The sequence below is a fragment of the Carassius gibelio genome, chromosome B5 (assembly GCF_023724105.1).
Source record: "Carassius gibelio isolate Cgi1373 ecotype wild population from Czech Republic chromosome B5, carGib1.2-hapl.c, whole genome shotgun sequence".
NCBI classification, from domain to species: domain Eukaryota; kingdom Metazoa; phylum Chordata; class Actinopteri; order Cypriniformes; family Cyprinidae; genus Carassius; species Carassius gibelio.
In genome coordinates, this window is record NC_068400.1 from 16,955,668 (window position 1) to 16,980,956 (window position 25,289).

At 36.2% G+C, this 25,289-nt stretch overlaps 1 protein-coding gene across 4 annotated transcripts in view; it reads right to left on the bottom strand.

The window, feature by feature from the left end:
- Positions 1-552: 552 nt before the first annotated feature.
- Positions 553-25,289, bottom strand: part of znf618 (zinc finger protein 618) — a 43,992-nt gene continuing 19,255 nt past the window's right edge. For 3 of the 4 annotated variants that reach the window (XM_052556614.1, XM_052556611.1, XM_052556613.1), the window contains exons 4-13: positions 24,454-24,531; positions 22,381-22,428; positions 22,143-22,232; positions 21,190-21,261; positions 13,869-13,958; positions 10,780-10,872; positions 9,304-9,348; positions 8,877-8,954; positions 7,192-7,314; positions 553-6,736 (exon numbers count right to left, since the gene is read on the bottom strand). In XM_052556614.1, coding sequence (XP_052412574.1) covers positions 5,205-6,736; positions 7,192-7,314; positions 8,877-8,954; positions 9,304-9,348; positions 10,780-10,872; positions 13,869-13,958; positions 21,190-21,261; positions 22,143-22,232; positions 22,381-22,428; positions 24,454-24,531 — 2,249 coding nt within the window. In that variant the 3' untranslated portion in view covers positions 553-5,204. The remainder of the gene's footprint in view (positions 6,737-7,191; positions 7,315-8,876; positions 8,955-9,303; positions 9,349-10,779; positions 10,873-13,868; positions 13,959-21,189; positions 21,262-22,142; positions 22,233-22,380; positions 22,429-24,453; positions 24,532-25,289) is intronic. The other variant, XM_052556615.1, reaches the window with a different exon arrangement.

Sequence of the window (25,289 nt, forward strand, 5' to 3'; positions counted from 1 at the left end):
CTCTGTGAAAATAAACTCCATCCACTGGTCCCTTAATGCTGTTTCTCTATTGGTAATCTGTGCAGGGTTGTCTTGCCCTGGCAACCAAAAACACACTCCTTTTGTGACATTTCGCGACGCTCTCGCTCTGATCAGTGATTGTCTGTGCACAGCCTCTCGCTGCTCTGCTATACGGGAGCGCGCGCTCTTCCGGCAGACGTGCCCTTAGCACCCATATAAGGAAATTCCGCTCCATCTAACGTCACACAGAGCCATACTCGAAGAAAAACTTTCTGAAACTTGTGACAAACCGGAAGTAGTATTTTTGGAACAGAAATACTCCTTCAAACGTACAACTTAATTTTTGAAACTTTGTCCATGTTTAGCATGGGAATCCAACTCTTTAACAGTGTAAAAAACTCAGTATGCATGAAATAGCATTTCACCCCCCCTTTAAGTGCTGGACAGATATGAGTATGATATGATATGAACATGCATGTTAAGGAGAATTTAGTGGAAAATGTTGTGCAATGAGCAATGCAATATAAAGATTGAATATCCAAAATAAATGACTTTTTTGTTTAAGGATATTTTATTCACACAGCACATACTACAGGAGTAGATAGCTTCTTAGAACAGCGCAGTGTACTACTGACAGTCGATAAGGAGAGAAGAAACTCTATCAGTCATGTTTAGAAAAATAGTGTTGTTAAAAAAGTATAAATTAGACCTACAGCTGAAACAACTTAATAGACAAAATCAGAAAAATGCCTGTCAAAGACAAATGTTGGCTGGACTATAATTGGGAGTGGGGGGGCTCTCAAACAGACAGGTTGAATGATATTACTAATTGTTGTACATCCATAAATAGTTGTGATTGAAACAGTGTTTTACACTTTCAGAGATTAGTATTTGTCAAAAACTTGTCTGCTGTTGAAGAGCATTTTGCATTTGACCAGCATTCATGTTTCCCCCCAAAATGTACACATTCATCCAGGGAAAAGGGAGGGGGGTAAAAGACACCTTTCATGAAGTCTGACATATTCACAGACTGAGTTTATCAAAATAGCTGAAATGCATGAATAGAAAACAGAGGTAAGATGTTTGGAGACGCTTTGCAAAGACAGATTTCTGAGACACTTCTGCCCTCTTGTGGTTACACAGAAATACGAGAAAATTCAACAGCAGCTGTTTCTGGGCCAGGTTTATCAAAATATGTTTTTACATATGAACATTTCTGCACATGCTAGCCAGTATCATTATTTGTATTTTGGGAAATACCAAGTTCAAACAACATGCATCCCTGCTCCTTTTCTTTTCAGCAGATACATTTTATGTGCTAACTTAAGCAATTCAGGCTAATGGCTGAGTTCACACGCTGGACCTAAATACGGTTGTTACTCCTCTTTTGAGTGCTTATTTGTGTTCAGATAGATCGGAGCTCTTTCCTACCTCCTGGGAATAAAATGACTGGAATGGCGTTTAAAGTGGGCAATAGTGTTCAACCACAATCTATAATACGAGTATAATTGCTAGCCATATCAGCCTAGAAAATCACAACTTTTCATTTTCTGTCTGTCTTGATACACGATGTAACTATAGAAGAGACAAGTTTTAAAAATAATGAAACTTTTTGGTCATTTTTGAACGAGATGCGGACGGTCTAATCAGATTCAATGATCTATGCTTGGGGATGCACCGATCAGATATTTGGGACCGGTATCGGCTCCGATACTGACATTTTGATAATCTGATATTGTGCGTATACTATTCTGTGTTATTGTTGAGCCCCACGAAAGGCACTAAAACATTAAAGCACCAAGACGTTTTCATGGACATATTTCAAGTGTTCTGATGTGGTTCCATAGTTCTATGTGAGGTACAGATTAAAATTGAAATTAAATTCAAGTTCATATAAACTCTTCTTTCCGCTGCGGCTGTCTGTCATCCTCCATTCAACAATCAAACTGCGTGTCGGCTGTAGAAGGTAATGTTTTCTCTTGGTTCATTTCTCTCGGTTCATGTCAAATTAATTTTGATAAATAAGTTGCACCTGACTAGAAGTCGCAGGACCAGCCAAACTATGAAAAAAGTGAGACTTATAGTCTGGAAAATACAGTATTTACTTTTTTAACCTGGAATGTTCCTTTAAGAGCACAAGGCAACATAAAGTTCACAACATGGTATACAAAGATGTATTACACAAATGTATAACAAAGTTTTCATTTCACTCCTGGCTTGTTTTTAAGAAGCTAACCTGAGCAGTTCTTTGCTTTTGTTTTTTGTTCATTATTGATGTGGGAATATGAATTGCTCACGTTGAGTCAAGGCGCCATCTTGTGGTACAAGGCTACATGACGTGACAGTGTGGTTGACCTGAAGGCATTGAGATTGGAAGCGGAAAATGTCAGTTTCCTGCCTTTGACCTTGTCTTGAATGAGGCATTAATCCACTCTACAACCGACTTAACTTGTTGTTTACTGAAACTTTTTACATCAACATTAAATTCAAAACGTAAGATGACTCACTTAAATCTCTCACATATTTTTAGTGACCTTGCTAGGAAGCCAGAAGGCAAAAAGAAGGATAAGTTGAAAAGGCAACACTGCAAAGAGCGTGCTGTTTAAAAACCCAACAGACCAACAAGCTCCTACATTAATTCAACGTGTCAAATCAGCCGCAAAAAAGCAGACGAGGACCAACTTCAGTTGAAGCTGCAGGAACACACGGAGAAAACTTGGCTGACAAATAAAAACTGCCAGACGACCAACCGTCGGCTAGGTGTGTCATGGGCTATAGCTACACCAAGTGTCTCTGTCATCGGGGGTTTAGGTAAAATTGTACAACACAATGCGTCTTTGGTCGCTAATCTTTGGTCAAACATAACTGACACCAAATAGGTTAAAATTATTCACAACCGTGAAACGGCAAAACAATTGTTCGCTATAGTTTTATCATAGCAATCAAAAATTCTGTGGTGTGTACGTCAGTGTTTGGGATTAACAACCGTATTTATCAACAGGTGTGATTCTCAAATCATCTTAAACCTACAACAGCAGAGTATCTACAATGTCTATACAGTTAACCAGTCAGTTCCCTTCTATGTAGGGCAAATGATGCCTGTAACCATAGGAACAGGTGATAATAGTCAATAGACTATATAGGACTAAGGATTTCATTTTTTTTTTGGAACTGTTCATATATGTGGTCAAAAAATTAAAAAACTCTTCGGTACTGTTTTTCCCCTTTGCAAGACTATTTCCTAAATACTTAAGAGTTTTGTCTCACTCTCTCTTTCACTAAATGATACCACCATTTTACATAACCTGAGAGAGGTCAATGATTACCCATTTAAAAGGAGTGATAGACTACTTCACTGCCATTTTTGTCCTTCAGCATATATAACTGAACCTTCAAAATTTGTCTTTAACAATAGACTTAGATTTTCTGGAGTCACAGAAAGCGGTTGTCATTCTTTTATAAGCAGATTTGCACCTTATTTAGCACTCAAAATGGGACTGACAACAGTATTTCTGCTTTTGTGTGAACATCGACTATGTATTTGTAGATCTCTTCCACTTTAAGACAAAAAAAAAAAAAACTCTTATATTGTCTGCATGCATATCTGTATAATCACACAAAGATGTTCAAGGCATTACAAGACAAACTATATATTACTAAAATCACATCTTTCCTTGGAAAAACTACTGCAAAATACTCTTGAAGTAAATTGAAGATCATTTATTATGGAAGTTAAAATTGTTACTACTGTCTGTTTACTAGAACAATTTTGAAATGAACAGTTGTTTAAAAGGCAGTGGAAATTAATGAGGGCAAAACCATTATGAGGAAGCATGGGTGTTATGAGATAAAACTACAAATCTGTCCGGAAATGGCAATTATTCACAATGACAAACTACTTTTAAAAGATACTTTGGTCCTAATCTAGGCAATGATTTTATTTTTATTTATTTTTTTCTAGTTAATGTTATCACTTAATCTAATTTCCTGCTGTAGATAAATGAGGAAAATAATGATAAGAGAAATCCAGTGCATAAATAATGAACTATTTGTTTAGCTTTATCCTCTTAAAACGCATTCAAACAATAATGCAGTTAGCTGCCTCTGTTCAAGGAGGTTTGTACCGAGACAGTGAGAGACAGACAGTTTCTGTATTCCATAGCCCTATTCCCACTTTTTCAGAAACAAGTTCTGAAAAAAAAAAATAAATAAAAAAAAAAAATAAAAAAAAAAAGTAAAATAAATAAATCTGATCCACTGGACTGGAACATCAGATCATTCCTATATACTTCCATAACCCAATATTATTGAGGATCCAATCTTGGGGTTTAAGTGGCTGTTCCAGGTATTGCAGATTGTATTGTAGAATGAAATAATCCCAGTGAGCTGTAATGGCAAAAAAGGCTGCTACAAAGGTGCAAGGCATCAGAGTCTGCTTGACAGTATAACTTCTGCTACGGAACATTTATTGCAACGTTATTGTGAGAACTGACAAAATAAAAATAAATAATCAAAAATCATTTATCTATGTGACCCAAGTATAAATCTGAGTTCTGCTGGCCTTAAACTCCTGAGGCTGAACAAGAGCTTAACACGCACTCAAACCGGTTAACTGAGATTACTGAATCAGGGCCTGCTTACGACAAGACACACACCTCTACAAGCTTGATCTGCCCTCTGATAAACTGCTAAAGAGAGGTATTGTTTGGATGTCACAGCAAAGAGTGTTTGTGGTTTTCATAAAGGCGTAATTGCAAAGAAATGGCTTTTTCTAAGTACCCCGTTTTTTCCTTCTCTAGATGGAAAGTATGTTGTGTATGATTTCAATAATACACTCAATTTCAGATGGATTCCACAGAAAGAAAAGCGAGATGGAGGAACCACATACTGATAAAAACACATCACGATTTTAAGCAATAGTTTAACCGAAACATCGAAAACACAAGTTTATATCAGTGTCCTCGCGCAAACTGTATTCTCATCGAGTTGCTTCTGTTGCCACTGCCAATGCAAAGATACTGTATGGTCTGAAGGGGTGTTTGTGAATTAGTTGTCAATGTACCTTTCCTTGGTAAATTTCTATCGTGTGCCTCATTGATAGACACTTACGGTAAAACAGGATTTTTGGAAGGGGTAAAGAGAAGTGACCGGTACATCTGGTTCAAACAGTCTATGGTGCCATTAGCCGAAAGCCCTGAGCCATCTCAAGCAAAATTACTCTTGAGGAAGACTAGCTTGTTCATCTCCTCCGCAGTGACCTGCTGCTTTCTCTTCATGGCTAAGGTCTGCTCGCAGATGTTCACGGACTCTACATGCACAGCTACAGCAGGTACAGCCAGCAACCACAGCGCTAACCGCGACAGCCTGGGGTATCGGTCCATGACCGAACTCCAGTACTGTAACAGGTCTCCTGTGCCATTGAAAAGTGGTTCGCCGAGGTACTGGAACAACTCCTTTCGTACCTGTGGCTCTTCAGCATCGCACGATGGCCTCTCCAATCCACAGTCCAGGCGGCCACGCTTTGGTGCTGATGGTCCTTCACTATCACGCTCATCCACAGACATACCCCCAGAACCACCGCTTCCTGATTCCCTCATATTAGCAGCCATGTCACACACCCTTGAGATAATATCCTCATGCTGGTAAGCAGGGACCGGCCGCAGCTTAAGCTGTGGATCCAGGATCATTGCGACTTGATGGACACGTTCCACTTTGAAGTTCTCCTTCAGGGCTTCCAGGAAGTAGTGGCAGAGCTTACTGCCAGCACCCGCTTCACCGGCTTTGGAGGTGAAAAGTTTTTCGAGACGGAGGTAGACGGGAAGGACGTGTTGGAGTGTGGGGCAGCGTTCCACACTCAGCTCCTGCGCGGCCTGTCTTAGCGGCGCAAGCAAACATGCAAGCGTGCCAAGCAGGTGCTTGTTCAGGCCTTGCAAGAGTGGCACAGTGCTCTTCGAGCGGCCGTACGCTTCACAGGTGGCCTCAAAGTTCTCGTGTACCTTGAGCAAGGCCTCTGCAACTGCATCCCAACAGGGCGGCGCGGCAGGCTCTCCTGCAGCTTTCCCTTCTTGACTGAAGCTGGTCGTTGCAGCAATGTCGCGACATGTAGCTAGAAGGTCTCCTAGCTCATGGAGCCCACGTGCTTGCAAGCTGCGGCGACCAAGAACGGCCTGAACCGTTGCTGTTAGAGAGCAACCTGCGCAACGAAGGCCAATTCCGGTGCGACCGCAAAAGGCTACCGAAGACAAGCGTGGCTCTGTCACATAGACTGTGCGGATTTCCGACATGACAAACTCTGACAGAACATTCTGGACCCAGTGGTGTATCTGCTCAGGACTCTCCCTTAACGAGGCCTCCTTGAGTCCCAGCACGTAGCGTCGGAGTCGCACACCCTCTACTTGATACGCTGTCAGCAAATAGCAGGAGTCTGGTCCTATAGTCTGGGAATGGCAGGTCACTGCAATGCCCAAGGAGGAGTTGGAACCCAGGGCGCAGGTGACTTTTACTTTGACCTGATTGTACATACGGGGGAGCTGTTTTAATGCCAGTGAGCTCATATCTCCCAGGGCTTCACGAATGGAGTAGGCCCCATTACGTGAACCCGTGTCCACCAGGGTCTGTGCAAGCTTCAGGAAGTCTTTGCTGCTGAGGACGCCAAGAAGGCCAAGGTCTACGCACATTACTCTCAGTAAACGTTCAGCCACTTGTTGTCTCTCCTTTTCTGGAAGTAATCTGTTCTCTGCAAAAGCAGAATGAGACAAATGAATTAGGCTTGGTTATATCTACTAGTTAACTGCTACAAAACATCCATAAGCAACAGCAACAGCTGCAACCCATCAAAACAAAAAATGCAGTTAAAATTTCTGGGGCACATACATGAGTTACACTAACTTCTTAGAACGAACACATAGGGCACTTTTGCCTCCTATAAATCTGTAAATAAAACTTGAGTGTGCGCATTGTGGATTTATCAGAGACTTCTTTAATTCCCAAATAAACATGGAAAATCAGCAAAGATACCAGCATTTACTTACTTTGTAACAAATGTTAACTTTAACATGAATTGAAAATTTACTGAAAACTGAGCGACCATAGCCAGCAGTCAAGAAACATAGTAACAGGTTATCTTTACTAACTTTACTTTGTTGGTCCAACCAAAAAAAAAAAAACTTAATCAAGTCTTAATCAACTCACGAAAAGCCGGTGTGTGGTTCCTCTGTTGTGCCGGCTGAGGAGATTTCCACATCTGCTCCTGTGTGGCCACAGGCGCTTGGCAAGGCTTCGGAGACTCATCTTTAACATGGTTCTCATTATCAGCTGAGAGGGGATTAAAACAGAAAGAGGAAAAAAACACATTATGTACTCATTCTTGGGAAAAGTGTTGGTATTAATTGAAAAACAACAAGATAAACAGAGGGATGAAAACAAATGAAAAATGATCAAAGTACATGCAGAATTACAAATTTTAAGATTTGCTGTGGAATTGACCTGCGCATTCTAAAATGACCCATTATATTATATAGAGTTGCCTATTACCAAAAATTTTCCGTGACTTTTCCACTTATTTTTGTGTGGAATTCATTTTAAATAAACGGAACATGCAAATTGCAATCCTGTTAAATGTTTCAGTGGTGAGCCACAATTTTGTTTTCTTTTGAATGGCAAAAATTTCCAAGACTTTCCCTGACCTAATGTCATAAAAGTTTTTTTTTTTTTGGGGGGTGGGTGCTTCTTGGATTTATTTATTTTTTAATGAATCTTTTTTTTTTTTTTTATGGCAGTGGTAAGAGTAGCAAGGATAGTTCACCCAAAAATGAAAATCCTGTCATTAATTACTCACACTCATGTCGTTCCAGACCCGTAGTAATTTTAAGACCTTTTTTTTTTTTTTTTTTTTTTTTTTTTTACTTTTTGTGGGCTAAGAAAACAAAAATAATTACTTTTTTATTTGGTTTCGAACCAAATATTTTCAAAACCATTTTCAAAACCATTTTCAAAACCATTTTGTTGATGAATAATTTTCACAGAAGACAATAGCGAACTAAACCTAATTTTGAATGACAAAAACAATGACATAAATCTATTGACATTTTAGTCAGCAAATAAAAATGTTAGGTAAGAACAATTTGGGAAGAGATTCGTTCCGAACAAAATCTGCTGCGTTTTTCAGAGGTTAGATGCGTATATGAACCAGCGGGACATAAGCTAACATACAGTTGATGCATGTTGCATAAAACATTAAAAAAAAAAAAAGTCAATATGTGGGAGTAAGAGAAGAGCAGACATGAATAAATCTGACAACGCATGAGAGAGCTCAATTTTCAAAGTTTTCTGAGCACTGAAGCATACACACACACAGAGAGAGTAGTACTGTATATTAAGTAGACTTAAATCTTATGATATTTAGTCAACTAAAACTAGACTCAAAACTAAAGACAATTCAGATGACTAAACTATGACTAAATCTAAATCAAAAATTGCTGTCAGAATTAACACCGTTTAGAACATGAGGGTCAGTAATCAATGACATAACTTTCATTTTTGGGTGAACTACCCCTTAAACAAAAGGGTATGCCAGGAGTGGGAAATTGAACAAATAAATGGCAATATGATTATGTGGATTTTTTTATGGAATTGTGCAGGTGCAGATTCCATGCACAAGTGAAGATGTTAAGTTTACTGTTCAAACAGAACAAGCACATGATGAAAAACTCAATATATTATGCAGTGCTCACAGAATGCGGTCTGTAAAAATGTGCCCTTTGCATAAAACAGTTACCCAAGTGGTGATGCAAAGAAATAATGTAAACAAAACAGAGTGAGTCCAAATTTGGATGAGCTCACAGCTGAAAATGTTTTCATTTTCTGGGCTCACTCACCAGCATGGGACTGCATGTGCTCCAGGAGGTTGTTGTAGAACTGGAACTGAATTCCACAGGCTCCACACGAGTAGGTTTCTGGAACACAATGTCCAGTTTCTCTCAGAACACAGCAATGTTCTCATAACAGAGCGTAACCTAGCTAGCTAGCTAGCTAGCTATCCTCACATAAGAGCACTATGTACAGCTAACAAATTTAGGTCAGCGTCAGGCAATGAGGCAAAAGGTTTTTACTTAAAGGTTTAAACAAACCTGCAAGGTTTGAAAGCCATGCAAATGGCAAAAATGGGCACGAGTGAAGTCAGTCGTGACTTACAAAAAATAAATGAAAACGTACTATATGGAACATGAAAAGAGTGATGAAAAATGAAAATGAAAAGAGAAAAAAAAAGAAAATAAAGAAAAAAAACCTTTCCACAATACATACTCTGAGGGCTAGGACGGGAAGAATAGGTCCGGCTGTTTGGAGTATCTGAAAGAAAAAAATCCATAATACTGTTAACTATGAGTACACTTGCATGCTATGTGTAACACTTTATAAGAATGTTTTGAAAATTAATTCAAATGCCTCAAAAATTATTACAGAACTAAGCCTTACATAACTTAAGGTGTCATATTTGATACACAATAAGTTTAATTAAGTAAAAGGCCTTTTAGTATAATTGTAGAAAAAAAAAAAAAAAAAAAAAAAAAAAAATATATATATATATATATATATATATATATATATATATATATATATATATATATATATATATATATATATATATATAGCTGCAATTACGGGGCCAAGCACTCCACCGGCAAATTGAGGAGCTAAGCATGGGCATGGAGCATTAGACCAAGTGCAACAATGAGCAATTACAGCAATTTTAGGATGATTGTAATTGAAATTGCTGAAAAATCAAATTGAGACAACTGTAATATGATTAAATGGCTTATCACTTTTGGGTCAACATACTTGGCCACACTTAACTTCACACCTCTGACAAAGGGGAAGGATGTTAAACAGGAAGCAGCTCTCATTTTTGTGATATTTGCAGTATTTAGAAATAAATGGCTGTGTACAAGTAGCGTAGCATTATTCTCTACTCTAGTGTACTTATGTGTTCGGTGTGTTAAAATTCATTAATACAGTAAACCGGAGGCCATTCCAGCCTCACGTATGAACAATTCAAGCTCATGTTTAAATAAAAATCTAATTTTACAGTCTGTAGCAATGCAACTCCAGTTAAAATAAGACCATTCTGACAAATGGTAAACTGTCTTTTCATCATTTAGTTTGATTTTAGTTAGTGATTTAGTTTTTATTTATTTTTTTATTTTTTTTACAGAATGTTTTATTAATCTGTAACAATGTGATGCAGCTTTGGTAAATGAAGATTGTGCAACACACGCACAATGAACCCAAATGAACGATTAAGCAAACAGTGTTACTCAATTCACAAGTGAAGAGGTTACCAATTCATAAAAGAGGTCATTATAGAAAGCACTGAAATATACAATAGAAACAAGTCTGTTTAATTTAGACTGAAAAATGTAAAAACTAAAGCAAGTTTGTGAAGCAATCAACCTTGACTGACATTTAAGAAAAAGAAAGTGTTGAATATATGCCTCAAGCCACACTTCACTTCACTTTACACATTTGAGTCCAATATTAAACGAAACAACCATTTTCCAGTAGAAGCATCTATTCATCCTAAACAAGGTAAGATGCAAAAGATGCGCTTAATTAAAAGGGAAAATAAGTTTATTTTTTCCATCATTTTTGGAGGTTGGTCCGCAGGGAGATACTGCAGACCTTTGATTATGACAGTAAAATATCACTGTGAGCAAAGGGCAAACACTTCACAAGATTCAAATATCAAAGGAGAAAGATTTTAAAGATTTCAATGTCACTTACCACTCGAGTTCTGGGAATTGTTGATGTCTGCACGACTGGACTGGCCTGACTGGCTAGACATTTTCCCTTCCATTTTAAGGCCATAATTTCCCTCTGCAAATGCAAAAATCAAATAAGCTTAAAAAATACAAATCAGTCAAAGATAAGAAAAACTGAAATGCTCATTTCATCTTTCTTAGTTCATCAATCAAAATAATTAAGCTATTTTCCATGAATAAAGAAGAAATTGTTTTTTTTAAGCATTTCTCCTTGATTTATGGGAATTGTAAGCTGACGAATAACTTTTTTTGGCAAGCAATTAATGTAATACATTATATGAAATCTTGTAATATTTGTTTTGCCAGTGCTTGATTTGTAGAAGGCTCCTAAGAATGTAAATATGTGAAGAGTTGTCAGATAACTGTTTTTCTTCACATCTACAGTGTTAAGTCACACAGCATTTACTCCTCGGGTGAATGGCTCAGACAAACAAAGAAAATGGTAAATGTCCAGAAAAATGCCCATAAACAAAGATGTCAGCACACCAGACAAGCAAAAGCCATTGGGATGAACAGGAATACTAACGTAGAGCTTTCTCCAGGGACAGGATATAGAAATCTTTGCAGAGACTTGCATGCTCAATGTGCTTGTGCAAAATTCCCTTACAAATTCCAATCTGCAAAAAACATTTCAGCTTTATTCTTTATCATTGTCTCTCTGTGTGTGTGTGTGTGTGATACCTGTGAATATTTTGACCTTTTTTGGGGTTGGGGGGGGGGGGTTGTTGGGGTTGGGGGTTTATCAGTATCGGTAAAAAAAAGGTTGACCTCTATAAGATATAAGTTTTATTTTCAGCAAACTTTATTATTCTATATTACCTATATTATTCCCTCCATTTTGGCCAATCATGCACTTAACAATTTAAAGGGGGGGGTGAAATGCTCGTTTTCACTCAATATCCTGTTATTCTTGATTACCTATAGAGTAGTACTGCATCCTTCATAACTCCAAAAAGTCTTTAGTTTTATTATATTCATAAGAGAAAGATAGTCTGTACCGATTTTTCCCGGAAAAACACGACCGACTGGACGCGTGACGTGTGGGCGGAGCTAAAGAATCACGAGTGCCAGTAGGCTTTTGCGCTGAGAGCGTTTGGAAGCTGTGACATTACCCAGAGCCGTTAAAAAACATATTTAACGGCTCTGACATTACCTTGACGAAAAAACCATCATCCAAAATAAACCATGGCTTACAGTCAGATTCAGCCGTTTATTTATGATCCAGAATCAGATCCAGAGGCTGAAACTGAATGAGAGCAGCAGCAGCAACGACTCGCTCCGAGCGGGGCTCGAACCCGGGTCTCCGATGGGAGGCGGACGCACTAACAAGGAGGCAGAGATATTTTAAGCAGTTTTACTCACCGCCTGCGGTTCCAACACACGATCGTGACCCTTTTTCGTTGGGATTGCATCATCCTTAAGAAATAAACGATACGCAAATCCGTCGTCAAACTGGGCCTTGTTTGTAAAACAAGCATCTTCGAAATGCAGGGAACAAACAAAAACACTTGCACAACTCCGTTGATGCTCTGTAAAAATAACTCCATCCACTGGTCCCTTAATGCTGTTTTTTCTTTGGTAATCTGTGCAGGGTTGTCTTGCCCTGGCAACCAAAAACACTCCTTTTGTGACATTTTGCGACGCTCTCGCTCTGATCAGTGATTGTTTGTGCACAGCCTCTCTCTGCTCTGCTATACGGGAGTGCGCGCTCTTCCGGCAGAAGTGCCCTTAGCACCCATATAAGGAAATTCCGCTCCATCTAACGTCACACAGAGCCATACTCGAAAAAAACTTTCCGAAACTTGTGACAAACCGCAAGGAGTATTTTTGGAACAGAAATACTCCTTCAAACGTACAACTTAATTTTTGAAACTTTGTCCATGTTTAGCATGGGAATCCGACTCTTTAACAGTGTAAAAAACTCAGTATGCATGAAATAGCATTTTACCCCCCCTTTAACATTTAAATTAATATATTTTACTTCAAACTGAAAGGATAATTCAGAATTCTTCAGATCATTGAGAATGATTAAAAAGTTACCAGAAACAGCCAGTACTTTTATTTATGCAGATATCATTTTATAACTCCTGATTAATTAGAGCTTCAATAGACTGGCAGAATTAATCTAAATCAAAAGTGTCAAATGCAAAATGGTTTAAAATCATTCTGTTTATTTCAAAGCTGGGCCATTTCGCTCACACCAGGGGAAGCTGTTACTTACTGTACATATTCTTATGTTTGGAAGAAAAATGTTGTATGCACGTCAAGCCCAATTTGGACCTTGTTCATGGAAAGTGGCCAATTTACCAAATACAACCATAGTGGTAACTTTTCTGAGAGTAATGATGGTGATAGGCATTTGAAAGTATTACATAAAAAGAGAAAAAATACCCATATTGCTACATTCCTGGCAAAGGCAAGTCTAAAATGTCTCTAAAGGAAATTATTAATCACACAACATGTCTCAATGACAATCACAGGCATGCACAATTAATCATAAAAAAACAACAAAAAAAACATGCTTTACCAATTTACCATCTCACATCTCCCTGCAAAACCACGACTCACTGAAGATGTTACAGCTCATTTAGAATAATCAGTCATTTTGAAACAAATTGAAATTTAATTCTGGTAGCATCGCTACAGTCTTTGACCCATTTCTATATTTTCACCATACTTTAAATAGCTTTCAATGTCAAACTCCTTTGCATATCCTCAATGCAGGACTAAGAGATAAATGAGAGGAAAGATGAAGGACGAAGATAATAAGGAAGACTTTACAGCGAACACTTCAGCAGAGCGCAATAACAATTTGAGATCCTGTACAGTTTATTGCAGACAGATTGGGTAGTTTTAAAACAGAAATTATAATCTTGGTATATAAAGTTACATAGTAGTTTTGTGAACAAGCTTCCACCATCTCCATATTTAATGATTAGAGCTTCCTTTACTGTTAGTGTCTAATCTATAACTTCTACACACCTCTATTCATCTATTAGCAGAGAACTGTCATGAACACCACAACACACAGGTAATGAAGTGAGTACTTACTCATTGGAGCGTGAAGAGCCACATGTTCCTGATAGGGGTTGAAGTATTTGTACTGTTTTCCACAATACTCACACGTGTAACTTCCCGTTTCTACAGAACATAAAATACAGTAATTAACCAACACAGTTATTAGTCAAAAACACATTAGTGCTGATAAATGCAATGTTTCAGAGATTCATTATTTCACTTGAACCATAAAGATTTATCAGTACAAGATTTCAGTTTCTTAAAGGGACAGTACACCCAAAAATCTTACCACAAAATAAATTTAAAAAAAGTCTCCTTTGAATTTCTTACATTTAAAACAAAGGTATGAGCAACAAGAGAAATTCTAAGAAGGTCACCACGTGTAAAACAGATCCTATGAAAAAATAAAAAAACATGAATTTTGTTTATGTAGAGAAATTGAGGTACAATTTGCAAAAAAACAACAAAAAAAGTAATTTTCTTCCAAGACTGTTTCCAAGATCCATTTAAAAATATTTTTTCCTGCCTTAAAATTTGCCATTTTACAGAGTCTTTTTTTTTTAAAGGAAATTTTATAATCTACTTCAAGTTGTTCAAACAATTTAGCAAGATAAACCCTTAATGTTCAATTCCAACAGGAATCCTAATCTGAACTGGAAAATCTGTGTTCATATCCAAGAGAGACTAGACCGAGATAACTGGAGAAATATATTAAAAAAAAGTTTCCCGAAGCCAGTAATGTAGCATAAATAATGACATTATCAGTAAGTTAATTTATCTGATCTACGTACACTGTTGATAAATGGGAAGAACTCAAGTTTTCTGGGGTAACAAGATACAGATTCAAGATCAATCCATATAGAATCATGCATGTTCATGAACCAATTAATCATCATTTTGAGTTGAGCAGATCAGTAAAAGAATTGTAAGTTAGGTGAGGAAAGATTTACCCCAAAGCTTTTGTTTTACAAGTTTAGAGACTCTCTGTTGCTTATTGTTCCACATACAACAGTATATGCGAGACTTCAGTGATTTATAAAAGGCTGGGGTCAAATAACAGGAAAAAAATATACTGAAATCAATAATTTAATCGAGGGATAATATTCATTTTAATAAAATTGACTGTCCCAAGAAGAGAAGTTGGCAAGGAGGTTTACCATTTCAAAACTTTCTTAATTTTATTTATTTATTAGAGGTGGAATTACTGGTCTCAAAAAAAAAAAAAAAGTATTAAAATCAGATAAAAATAATAAAAATACCTAAATATTTAGGACCGCTCTGAAAACTGAAAAGGGGATTGTATAGCCAGATCATATGAGATATTAAAAGGCCAAGAGACAGATTTGCCCAAATTAATTTTATAGCCATTCACATTGACACTGGTTACTGAATCTGTGTGAAGATATCTAATCACTCAAATTAAATTGGAACCAGCCCCAAGTGTTTCTAATACTGGATGCTGGAAAGTCTTTAATTGTGTATGTGTGTTCACTGCTGTGTGTGTGTGTGTGTGTGTGTGTGTGTGTGTACTTTGTATGGGATAAATGCAGAGCACTAATTTCGGAGTATGGGTCAACCTACTTGGCCCCATGTCACGTCACTTATCTGTGCCATTTCCAGACTTCACAAAAATCTGCCTTATCTAAATGTATAATTTTAAGAAACAGTTTCAAGCCTCTGGGCCAAAACCTTTGCATCTTTTAGTCAACATTAAGAAAACTAATGGGCCTGTAAGATTAACAATCCAAATGATTTGTATCTTTTTAAAAAGCAGACTAATAGAAGTATATCTATCTAAGGAAAGTGGAATTTCAACTTTCCAAATATTAATAATGTGCATAAGAATTTGACAGATTTTCGGCCAGAACTACTTTAAAAATTCCAGTGGAAAAACCATCTGGGCCCAAGACACTTCCAGTTCAGCATAGCCTAAATCGCTGTCCATACTTCCTCTATTGTGAATGGTGCATTTAAACAATTTATGCAATTAATGGCAAAGAAATATAATTTAGATAGGCTGCAATGTTCGAGTCTGTCGCTTCTCAGCTGTAAAGGTATTTATAAAAATCTCTGAACATGCAATTAATAATCCAAGGGTTACTTGAAACATCCCCACTCACATTCCTTATATTAACTGAGCAATTGTTATTCTGATTCTTCAAATGATGAGTAAGCAAGAAACTAGACTAACAAAACTCCTAATATTTTTGCTTAATGAAAACCAGACAATTTTGAATGTGACCAGTGTGATCCAGATTCAATTCAGTCCTTGCATTCACTAACACTTTTAAATGTAATACTGTGGGAGACTGCTTATCTATTTGCTCTAGCCTAGTAACTTTCTCAAGCTGTCTTTAAGTGGGAAGTGTAAGAAATAAAATGGCCATGCAACATGGCTTTGACAACATTCTTTATCATAGCTGAAGACACTGGAGAGTCTCTGTTATTAAGCCAAAATTGTGACAAACTATCTTGAACAAGAAGGGGCACTATTTAGATAAGATACAGTGAATCTCTAATTTTAAGTTCTGGGGATGCTAAAATATGGATCTATATGCAAATGCATGACCTGATAAGAGTCAATATGACAGGAGTGAACTGCATGAAGAAATGGTCAAAGAATAAAAAAATAAGTAGTCAGGCCTAGAATACGAATTATGAGTGTGTGAACAGAAAGTCAGCTGGCACCATATGTCAATCAAGCCAGTGTTTATGCATAAATGATAAAGAACACTGGACGAGCGGGGGTTCTATGCATTTGTAGAAAAGGATTTGTCCAAAGAAGCATTCAGTATGTAATTAAAGTCACCAGCAAGAAAACCCAATCAGATGCATTCTCAGTTACCGAAATTTGGCACTGATTGATTTAATGTTATTCGGTACTCAGTTCAGTAACCAACCCTACTCCGTATACGATCAACAGGTGAATCAAGATGAATCTATTCTTAGTAAAAACATCAGGGCTGAGTTGGATAAGCGAAGCCACAATCCAAGCTCATTGTCTACTTAAAACTTCCGCAGACAAGTCAGAATAAAGCTGAAATGGTCTTAAATGTATGTCATGCTTATTTAGAGCTGCCTTAAGTACAGACTCTTTTTGTGAGTATTGAAGAAACCACACTAAGACACTTCTCGGGGGCTTAATTGCAGTAGGAGTGGGAGCCAGGGCTCAGTGAGTGTGTTTTCCAGTGGCCACAATTCTCCAGATTGTCTACTTTAAGCCATAGTAGTTCCACTGTTTTCTTCATGGCAGTTAGATAAGTGTCATGTTTACTGTAGCTTCCCTCAGTAGCACAGATTTGAACTTCAGCTTCATCTATGCATTTTCCTCTATGCAAGTCGGTCACACAGATAAACTGCTGGTACTAAAACCTTTTTGGTCACCCCATACCCCCAATAAATAAATACTTAAAATTTTCCCAGAAGACAAAGAAAGTACAAGTTACCCTGATCAACCAATTCAAAAGGTTTACATCCCCAGCTCTTAATGCATTGTGTTGCCTTATTTAGCATCAGTAAATGTTTTCACCTTATATAATAGTTATGTATAAATCCCCCAATTATCCTCCATGTGAAAAGATGGATCTCAAAATCATACGCTCAATGTTGGACAGGGTTCAAATATGCAGAAAATGTTGGAAAACCAAAGAATGTGCAGAAGTTGGAGGATTTTTCTGAAGAACAGCTGACAGTTGCACTGCTCGGGACCAACAAGGGACTCAAAAACAACGATCACAAAACAGAGAGAGAGTAATGGATCATTCAGGATCAGTTTACAGTATTAAGGTTTTCAGACAGAATTCGGGGTCATTTTTATAAATTCAGTTATTATTTTGTCTTGTGGAGAATATATAAACATCTGTTACTTGAAATAGCTTAGGACAGTATTAAACAACATGCGATTTTCATGATCCCTCTTATTTAGTTAAAATGATTAACATTTGCAAAATCTGCAAGGAGTATGCAATCTTAGGAGCACAACTGTAATTCAGATGAATGCTCTCAATGTTGTGTAATTTTGTGGGTTTCATGCAGTCCGTTTTAAGGCATAGGACACACATACACTAACTGGTCATTTGAGAGTGGTAAATGGAATGCTCAAAACTTTGGAGAATCAAAAGGCTAAAGTAAAAGAACCTTCCACTTCAAACCCTAAGCCCAAAAAAACATGTACCAAAATGTTTCCAGGGACTGAGGTTTTTTGATCCACAAAACAATTCAGATACAGATGCAGAGAATTCCAGTTTTTTTACTATTCTGAGTGGACATTTAAAGGTCGATAGATCCTTCATGCAATAACAAAACATTTGCTAAGGCCGGTATGGGTTGCACAGGGAGCCACAGAAGTTGGACTGGGGGAAGGAGAACAAATGATCACAAGAACGAGAAAGAAAACTGTTTAACTACAAACCATTACAACCAGATTATATAGTCAGCCTTTCCAAATTTGAGATAATGAGGAACAACTACAGGAATATGCTGAAGTACAGTTGTGGCCAAAAATATCAGGTCCCTTGGTAAATATGATCAAAGGCAGCTGTAAAAATTAATCTGCATTGTTAATCCTTTTGATATTTAAAAAAAAAAAAAAAAAAAAAAGGATAATAAGATTTTAAAATGGGGGGGGGGGGGTAACATTATGAAATAAAGGTTTTTCTCAAATACTCGTTGGACAATTATTGGCCCCCCTAGAAATTGTTATGAGTAAAATATCCCTGAAGTATATTCCCATTCATATTCACAATTTTGAGCAATCCATCATGATTATAAACATGAAATGATCCAGCAATAACTACCTGTTTCACAGAAATATAAAGAGGAGGGAAAACAAAGCCCAAATTCCCTTAATCATCCATCACAATGAGAAAAACCAAAGAATATATTTCTGATGTGCAGCAAAAGATGATTGAGCTTCACAAATTGCTGAAGTGGCTTTAAGAAAAGAGCTAAAGCAGTGAAAAGTCCCATTTCCACCATCAGGACAATAAATAAGAATTTCCAATCAACATAAAATGTTACAAAACTGCCTGGAAGAGGACGTGTGTCTATATCGTCCTAATGCTCTGTGAGAAGGAGCGTTTGAGTGGCTCTCAAACTCTCAAAGACTCTCCAAGGATCACAGTTGGAGTATTGCAGAAAATAGTTGAATCTCTGGTTCAGAAAACCTTAAAAAAAAGATTGTCAAATAGAACCTGCATCACCACATGTTGTTTTTGGAGGGTTACAAGAAAAAATATCCTAGCTAATCTAAAAAACTAAAGCATATTCAGTTATCAGACTGGAACTTCAAACGGGACTGGCTTCTGACCAAACAAAACAAAAAATTAGCTTTTTAGCAAAAACACTCAAGATGGGTTTGGTGAACACAGAGATAAAAAGTACCCCATGTGTACAATGAAATATACAGCTGTATTTTTTCATGTTGTGGGCCTGCATTTCTGCTGGATGTCCTGGACATCTTGTTTAGACACATGGTACCATGGATTCTATCAAATACCAACAGATTAAAAAAAAATCGGGATGAAGGAATGATCTCTGATCTCTTATCAGGTGTTCTCTAACATCATCAGGCATTATAGGAGAAAATAGAAGATAAACCTGTTAAACTAGCAAATGGAGGTTTCAAAAAGTATTGAATAAAAGGGGGCCATTAATTGTGGCCAATGTGTATTAGAGAAAAAAAAAAACTTTATTTTATAATGATATATATATTCTTATTATCAAATGAAAGGATACATTTTTTTGTGAATTTTTCAAATAAAAGATCAAAGGGATTAACAATGCAGATTAATTTTCACATTCTTCTTTGATCATATTTACCAAGAGGGCTGATATTTTTGGCCACAACTATATATTTATACTCCTTTAAGAACGTTAAAGATGCTAAAACTTGTTTTGACGAAAGGCAAGCGCAGAAGAGCACAAACTGAGTAAACTGCTGGCTGCTGGAAGCCATGCATACTGTTGAAGTTAAGAACTTTCAGAAAGGCGATTTCAGATAAGCTAGTGACACCAGGAAATATAAAAGGGATAAAAGATAGTTGTCAGATTAGTTGTAGAAAAAGTTGTCGTTTTTATACAGAACATCAATTTCTGTGCCCTAACGTTGCATTTTTACAGTTTACTGTGCTTGAGCTCTGAGCATACAGGTGTACGTGCTGCCATGCATATAACTTGGGATCAATATCGTTTTGATCAGTGTTAATGTCCAACAGAGACAGAGATAAACAGAGCAGCATATTGCCATGAGTGCCCTCTAATCATTTGCAACTACACAACAAGAGTATGACCCCAAAGACAGATAATCTGATCATAATTGTGCCAAGGCCTGATTATATGCAGACTGGGGCTTAAGCTGTATCTTACAAACCATTTGCATGATTTTTGGTCTTCAGAAGTAGGGCTGGACGATATGAAAAAAAAAAAAATTAAATAAATAAATGGAAAAAAAAAATGTAAGAGCGGAAAGGAGAGTTTGTTCACAATTAAACTCCACAAAGTTACCTTTTAATTTAATAAAATCACCCCCCCCCTCCAAATCCTGAATCCTTATGTGTCTAAAGAAATTAATTAATAAAAGTTTAACATTGCAAATTAATCTTATTTATCTTATATCTTATATCTTATATCTTATATCTTATATCTTATTTTTTTTTTTCTCACATAAGATGCACAACATCAATACATGTAATATTATATATAAAATTATGTATAAATTTAAACATGGGTGAAAAAATATCTTGGCTGTAAGCTATTCCTAATATTAGAATTATTACTTTTTAGTATACAACAGCAATATATTTAATAATTTATTCACATTAAATCACACTTTTATGTTGACAATTTATGGTGAAGATTGTTAATTTCAGAGTGCATTTGATGCTTTTCTCAAAAGTAAAGCTGATTAAGTCACTCATGGCAGCTCTGGGGATGAAGTTTGTGTGTTCATGTCCTCAAAAACTGAAAACACCATTAGCATCCTGTGTATTTGAGTTTGTGTAGTAAACTAAACCAAAGTCCCTTTAAAGGAGAGTCTGTTCCCTGATGGCCATATCTGAAACGGCTCTGGGCAGCTATTTCAGGCATCCAAGACCAAGTCCTATCTAACTGACTAGAAAAATCATATAAATCTAAAAAAAAAAAAAAAATGCTTGCCAAACTCACAACTAAATCATGCTTCATATAAGCAACAAAGTCTGACATCTGACAAAAACTGCCAAAAAAAAAAGGCACTTCTTATGCTCACCGTCAGCCCTATTCAGGAGTCTTCACTCCTGGATGGAGGTCCCAGAAAGTCAGCTACTAAAGCAACAAAGTGACCAACAAGGAAGGAAACCATTTTAAGAACTCTTACTTGGTCCCATTTTCTGGTAGGATTCAGTCTCCTCTTTTAGGTCTTCTACTGGTATCACATGATCATACGGATCTGGACAAAACAACAAGAGGAAGCAAGGTTAGTGTCTCTTAAAACTCTTTTAGTCGGAGTCTCAATCTTGTACTCAGCGCCTCTGGAGACAACAAAATCACTGGTTTTCCCATTGTGGGTCTTAATAATGATTTCATGTCAGTGGTGTTAGCAATGTTCAAAACTAGTGTTTGGTCATTACAAAAAGTGGAAGAGTATTTAAAAAGGAAAAGTGAAGGGAGAGAAGGTGCTTTTATAATATATCAATAGCTCCAACAAACACATGAAAATGTAACCGGTTTATTGCTGCTAGAGTTACAACCCATGCTTCATCTGGGAAATAAACTAATAAAAGAACAAACGCCAAGTTGTCCTCTATGACTAGAAATAAACGTCAAGATATTTATACATATTTCTCATCAGCTTTTTTTTTTTTTGTAGGATCGAGATCGAGCAAGTTGTGAGAGGAAACCATATTAGGACATGTAAAAAAAACAGTATTATTCAGTAGTTAACTATATCAACTATATATTTAAGAAAACAACATTTGCTTGATCCTAGTAACAATGTTTTTTATTTATTTTTACATTTTAATATTAGTCACACTTTATTTTAAGGTCATTTTAAGGACATTTGCATCAACAAACACCTTATTAATAGTTGGTAAGGTAGCTGTTAAGTTTAGGTATTGAGGGATAAGGAATGTAGAATACGGTCATATAGAATATATGCATTATAAGCACAAATAAACAGCCAATATGTTACTAATAGCCATGATAACAAGCAACTAGTTAATAGTGAGAATTGTTCCCTACTATAAACTGTTACCAATATATTTTATCTAGTACACCAATTATCAGTTTATCCAAAATACAATTTAACAAATTAATAAAAAGCCTTACCATCAACTGCATGGAGGTCTCGGTGCTCCTGAAAACAGCTGTAGTACTTGTATTTTTTCCCACATACGTCACATGTATAGCGGAAAGAATCTGGATTCGAAAACAAAGACGTGTATGAGCAGAAACGTAAGATATCATTATGTGATGGAACTAGAACTCTATTCAGCTTTACCCACTTAATTTAGAAAATTCCAGGACAATTATACAAAGATCTGTCCCATGAATAAATGCTACTCACTATTGATTCCCAGAGAGGCTCCTTCTCCAGAAGCAGCAGCCTCAGTCTCTGAACAGCAAGAAACCACACAAAATACACACAAATATATAAAATGGTAATGAAAATTTTGACTTCGGTTAGAATTAGGATTTCAGTTCAATTATTTCATTTCAGTTCAGAACTTTTAAGGAAGCATTCATTACCCAATAATTACACTTCAATTCATAAATTTTTGAAAAGATATTCTGCTGTTATTGAAATAAATCCATGCTTCTGTTAACCAATGTAACAACCAAAAAGCATAACATTGCATTCTAAATTACTGAGACTGAGATGCCATTCCCCTTTAGGTAGAGAACATTCCTGACACCAGAAAATACGAAGAAAAGGTTCAAATTGGCAGAAAGTCTGTAAGGTCTGTGACAAGCACTTTACAAGCTAATAACACCAATGAGACGTGCTGCAGAATGCATGAGATGAAATTGCAACTGAAAATCTTAAAATGCTATATTGCATTAGCTGTTAAATTTTGCACATGGAGGATTTTCTGATGAACAGAATTTTTATGAAACAGAAATAGGCATTCATAAATGTCTCCAAATAAATTTTTAAACAATTAAATGCAATCTAACAGAATAAAAGCATCAATTACAAAAACATAAAAAAAAAACTCAATAATTGTGTATATGCACTACATAATAATGCATCCTCTTTATGTACTATATCGGTTATTTCAGAACAATAATTGAATGTCTGTCCGTCTATCTTTCTATCTAAAAAATGTAAACTGAAATGTAATTTGACCCATTTAATTTTATTTAAATTGTATGAGGTTGCATATGATTACTACAAATTGTAATTTGTAAATCAAAAAAAAATATATATATATATATAGGGGCCGGGACTTTAACGTGTTAATTGAGATTAATTAATTACACAAAAAATAGCGTGTTAACTAAGATTAATTAATTACAGAAAAAAAAATCCCGCATTTTTAACTTATTATTGCACCGCGGAACGTTTCTCACTGGATGAGTTTCGGCGGACCGATTATACTGAAGCACCAACTAGCGTTTGCTTATCACCGCAGCACATCGAGTCTCAAGTATCACCTCAACGCAAAACATATAGCAGCTAGCGTGGACTTTACACTTTATGTTGAACTATGTATTATTTTGTTGGTGCAACAGTTTATGTTGAACTCTTTATTGTTTTGGCCAAGGTTATTGAGAGCTGGACTTAGTATGTTATGGCCTCTGAAGCAACAGAGAGATGTTTTCTAATAGTCAGTGTTTCCAATGTCCTGAATGTAATTGACAGTATTGTGTTTTACTTAAAAAAAAAAAAAAAAACAAGGTTTCAAGCTTCCTGAATTTCTGAAATGTACTATTTCTAAATCGTTTCTAAATATGCTATTGCTACACTTCATGGCAAAAATTGCACTGGTCTGTTAGACTTGGTTCAAAAAAATATATATATATTTTGTTGCTTAAGCTTATGTATTCAGTCATTATTCAATGGTATACTATAAATCCATGTGAAAAAAAAATTACTTCTCACTGTTCTCAGGTCAAATATTTATATGTGATTAAAATGCAATTAATTTCGATTAATTAATTACAAAGCTTCTAATTAATTAGATTATTTTTTTTAATCGAGTCCCGGCCCTAATATATATAATTCAATATTTAAAAAAAAAAAAAATGTATTCATTAAACTTATGTTTTCTGAAATGTGGGGATAAGTACAGCAGCAACAGTGTAACATTTTAGTTTTGGTAATGGGTGACCAATGTGTATCCTTTTTATGGATAGTGCCTAGAAACACTTATTTAAGGTTCATGAGCCTTAGAACATAAGGATTCGTTAACTGACTGTCATTTGTTTCTGAATGTGATGTTTGGTGTTACATTTAACAAGACAATGATAAGAAAAGGCGTATTTGTTCGTCTTCATAATATTTCAAAGTGATCAGTCACAATGCAGCGAAATCAATTTTATTTGCAGTTGTGAATATGAACTGGTTCATGACTCTCAAACCTACAGGTATTACATCCAACCCATCCAGATTCATTATGTCCAGAGCAGGACGCACCTGTGTGAGCTCGGACGTGCGTCTGAAAGCAGTTGTAGTACTTGTACTTTTTGCCACATACTCCACAAATGTAAGAGCCTGTACGAGAAAATAGAAGAAAGAAAAGTAATTACATCTTCAGGCAGGTAACATGCTTTACATTTATCATAAGCCTTGTGCTCAACTACAATACTACAAGGTGTTCCTTGAAAAAAAATAAAAAAAAAAATAATTGTAAATGTATTCAAATAAGCACTCTGTCAAATATTTCTACAAATCCTCATCTCTTAATTATTAATCGTTTACTATATGAAGTCATGGTAACTACTGATCAAACAATAAATTGCCAAGGCCGATATTTGCTTTTTATCATCACACTGGAAGATGAGTTTGGGTCACAGTGAAACCATTAACAACTCAGAAAACAACTAATTATTAGTACTATTACATTTTTTTAATGTGTAATAAGTGTCTACTCATCAAGACTAATATATAAGTCATAATAATGAGAACGTTTCTCATAATTATGACTTAGTATCTCATCATACTGAGAAACTTTCTAAAAATAATGACTTATTTTCTGAAAATAATGAGAACCTTCATCGAAACAATGATTTATTTTCTGGAAATAATGAGAAACTTCCTCAAAATAATGACAATCCACGCATGTGCAACACGAGTGATGGCACACTAGCAACAAATGTTGGTCAAGGCAATGCAGGAACACTGGAAACATTGCTTTGTTCTGTAATCTAAAGTGTTTCATCTGTCATTAAGAAAGAAGTGTTTTGAGAAAGTTTCTCATTATTTCGAGAAAGGAAATTCCTTTTATCTTTCTTATTTTGCATGCAATATCT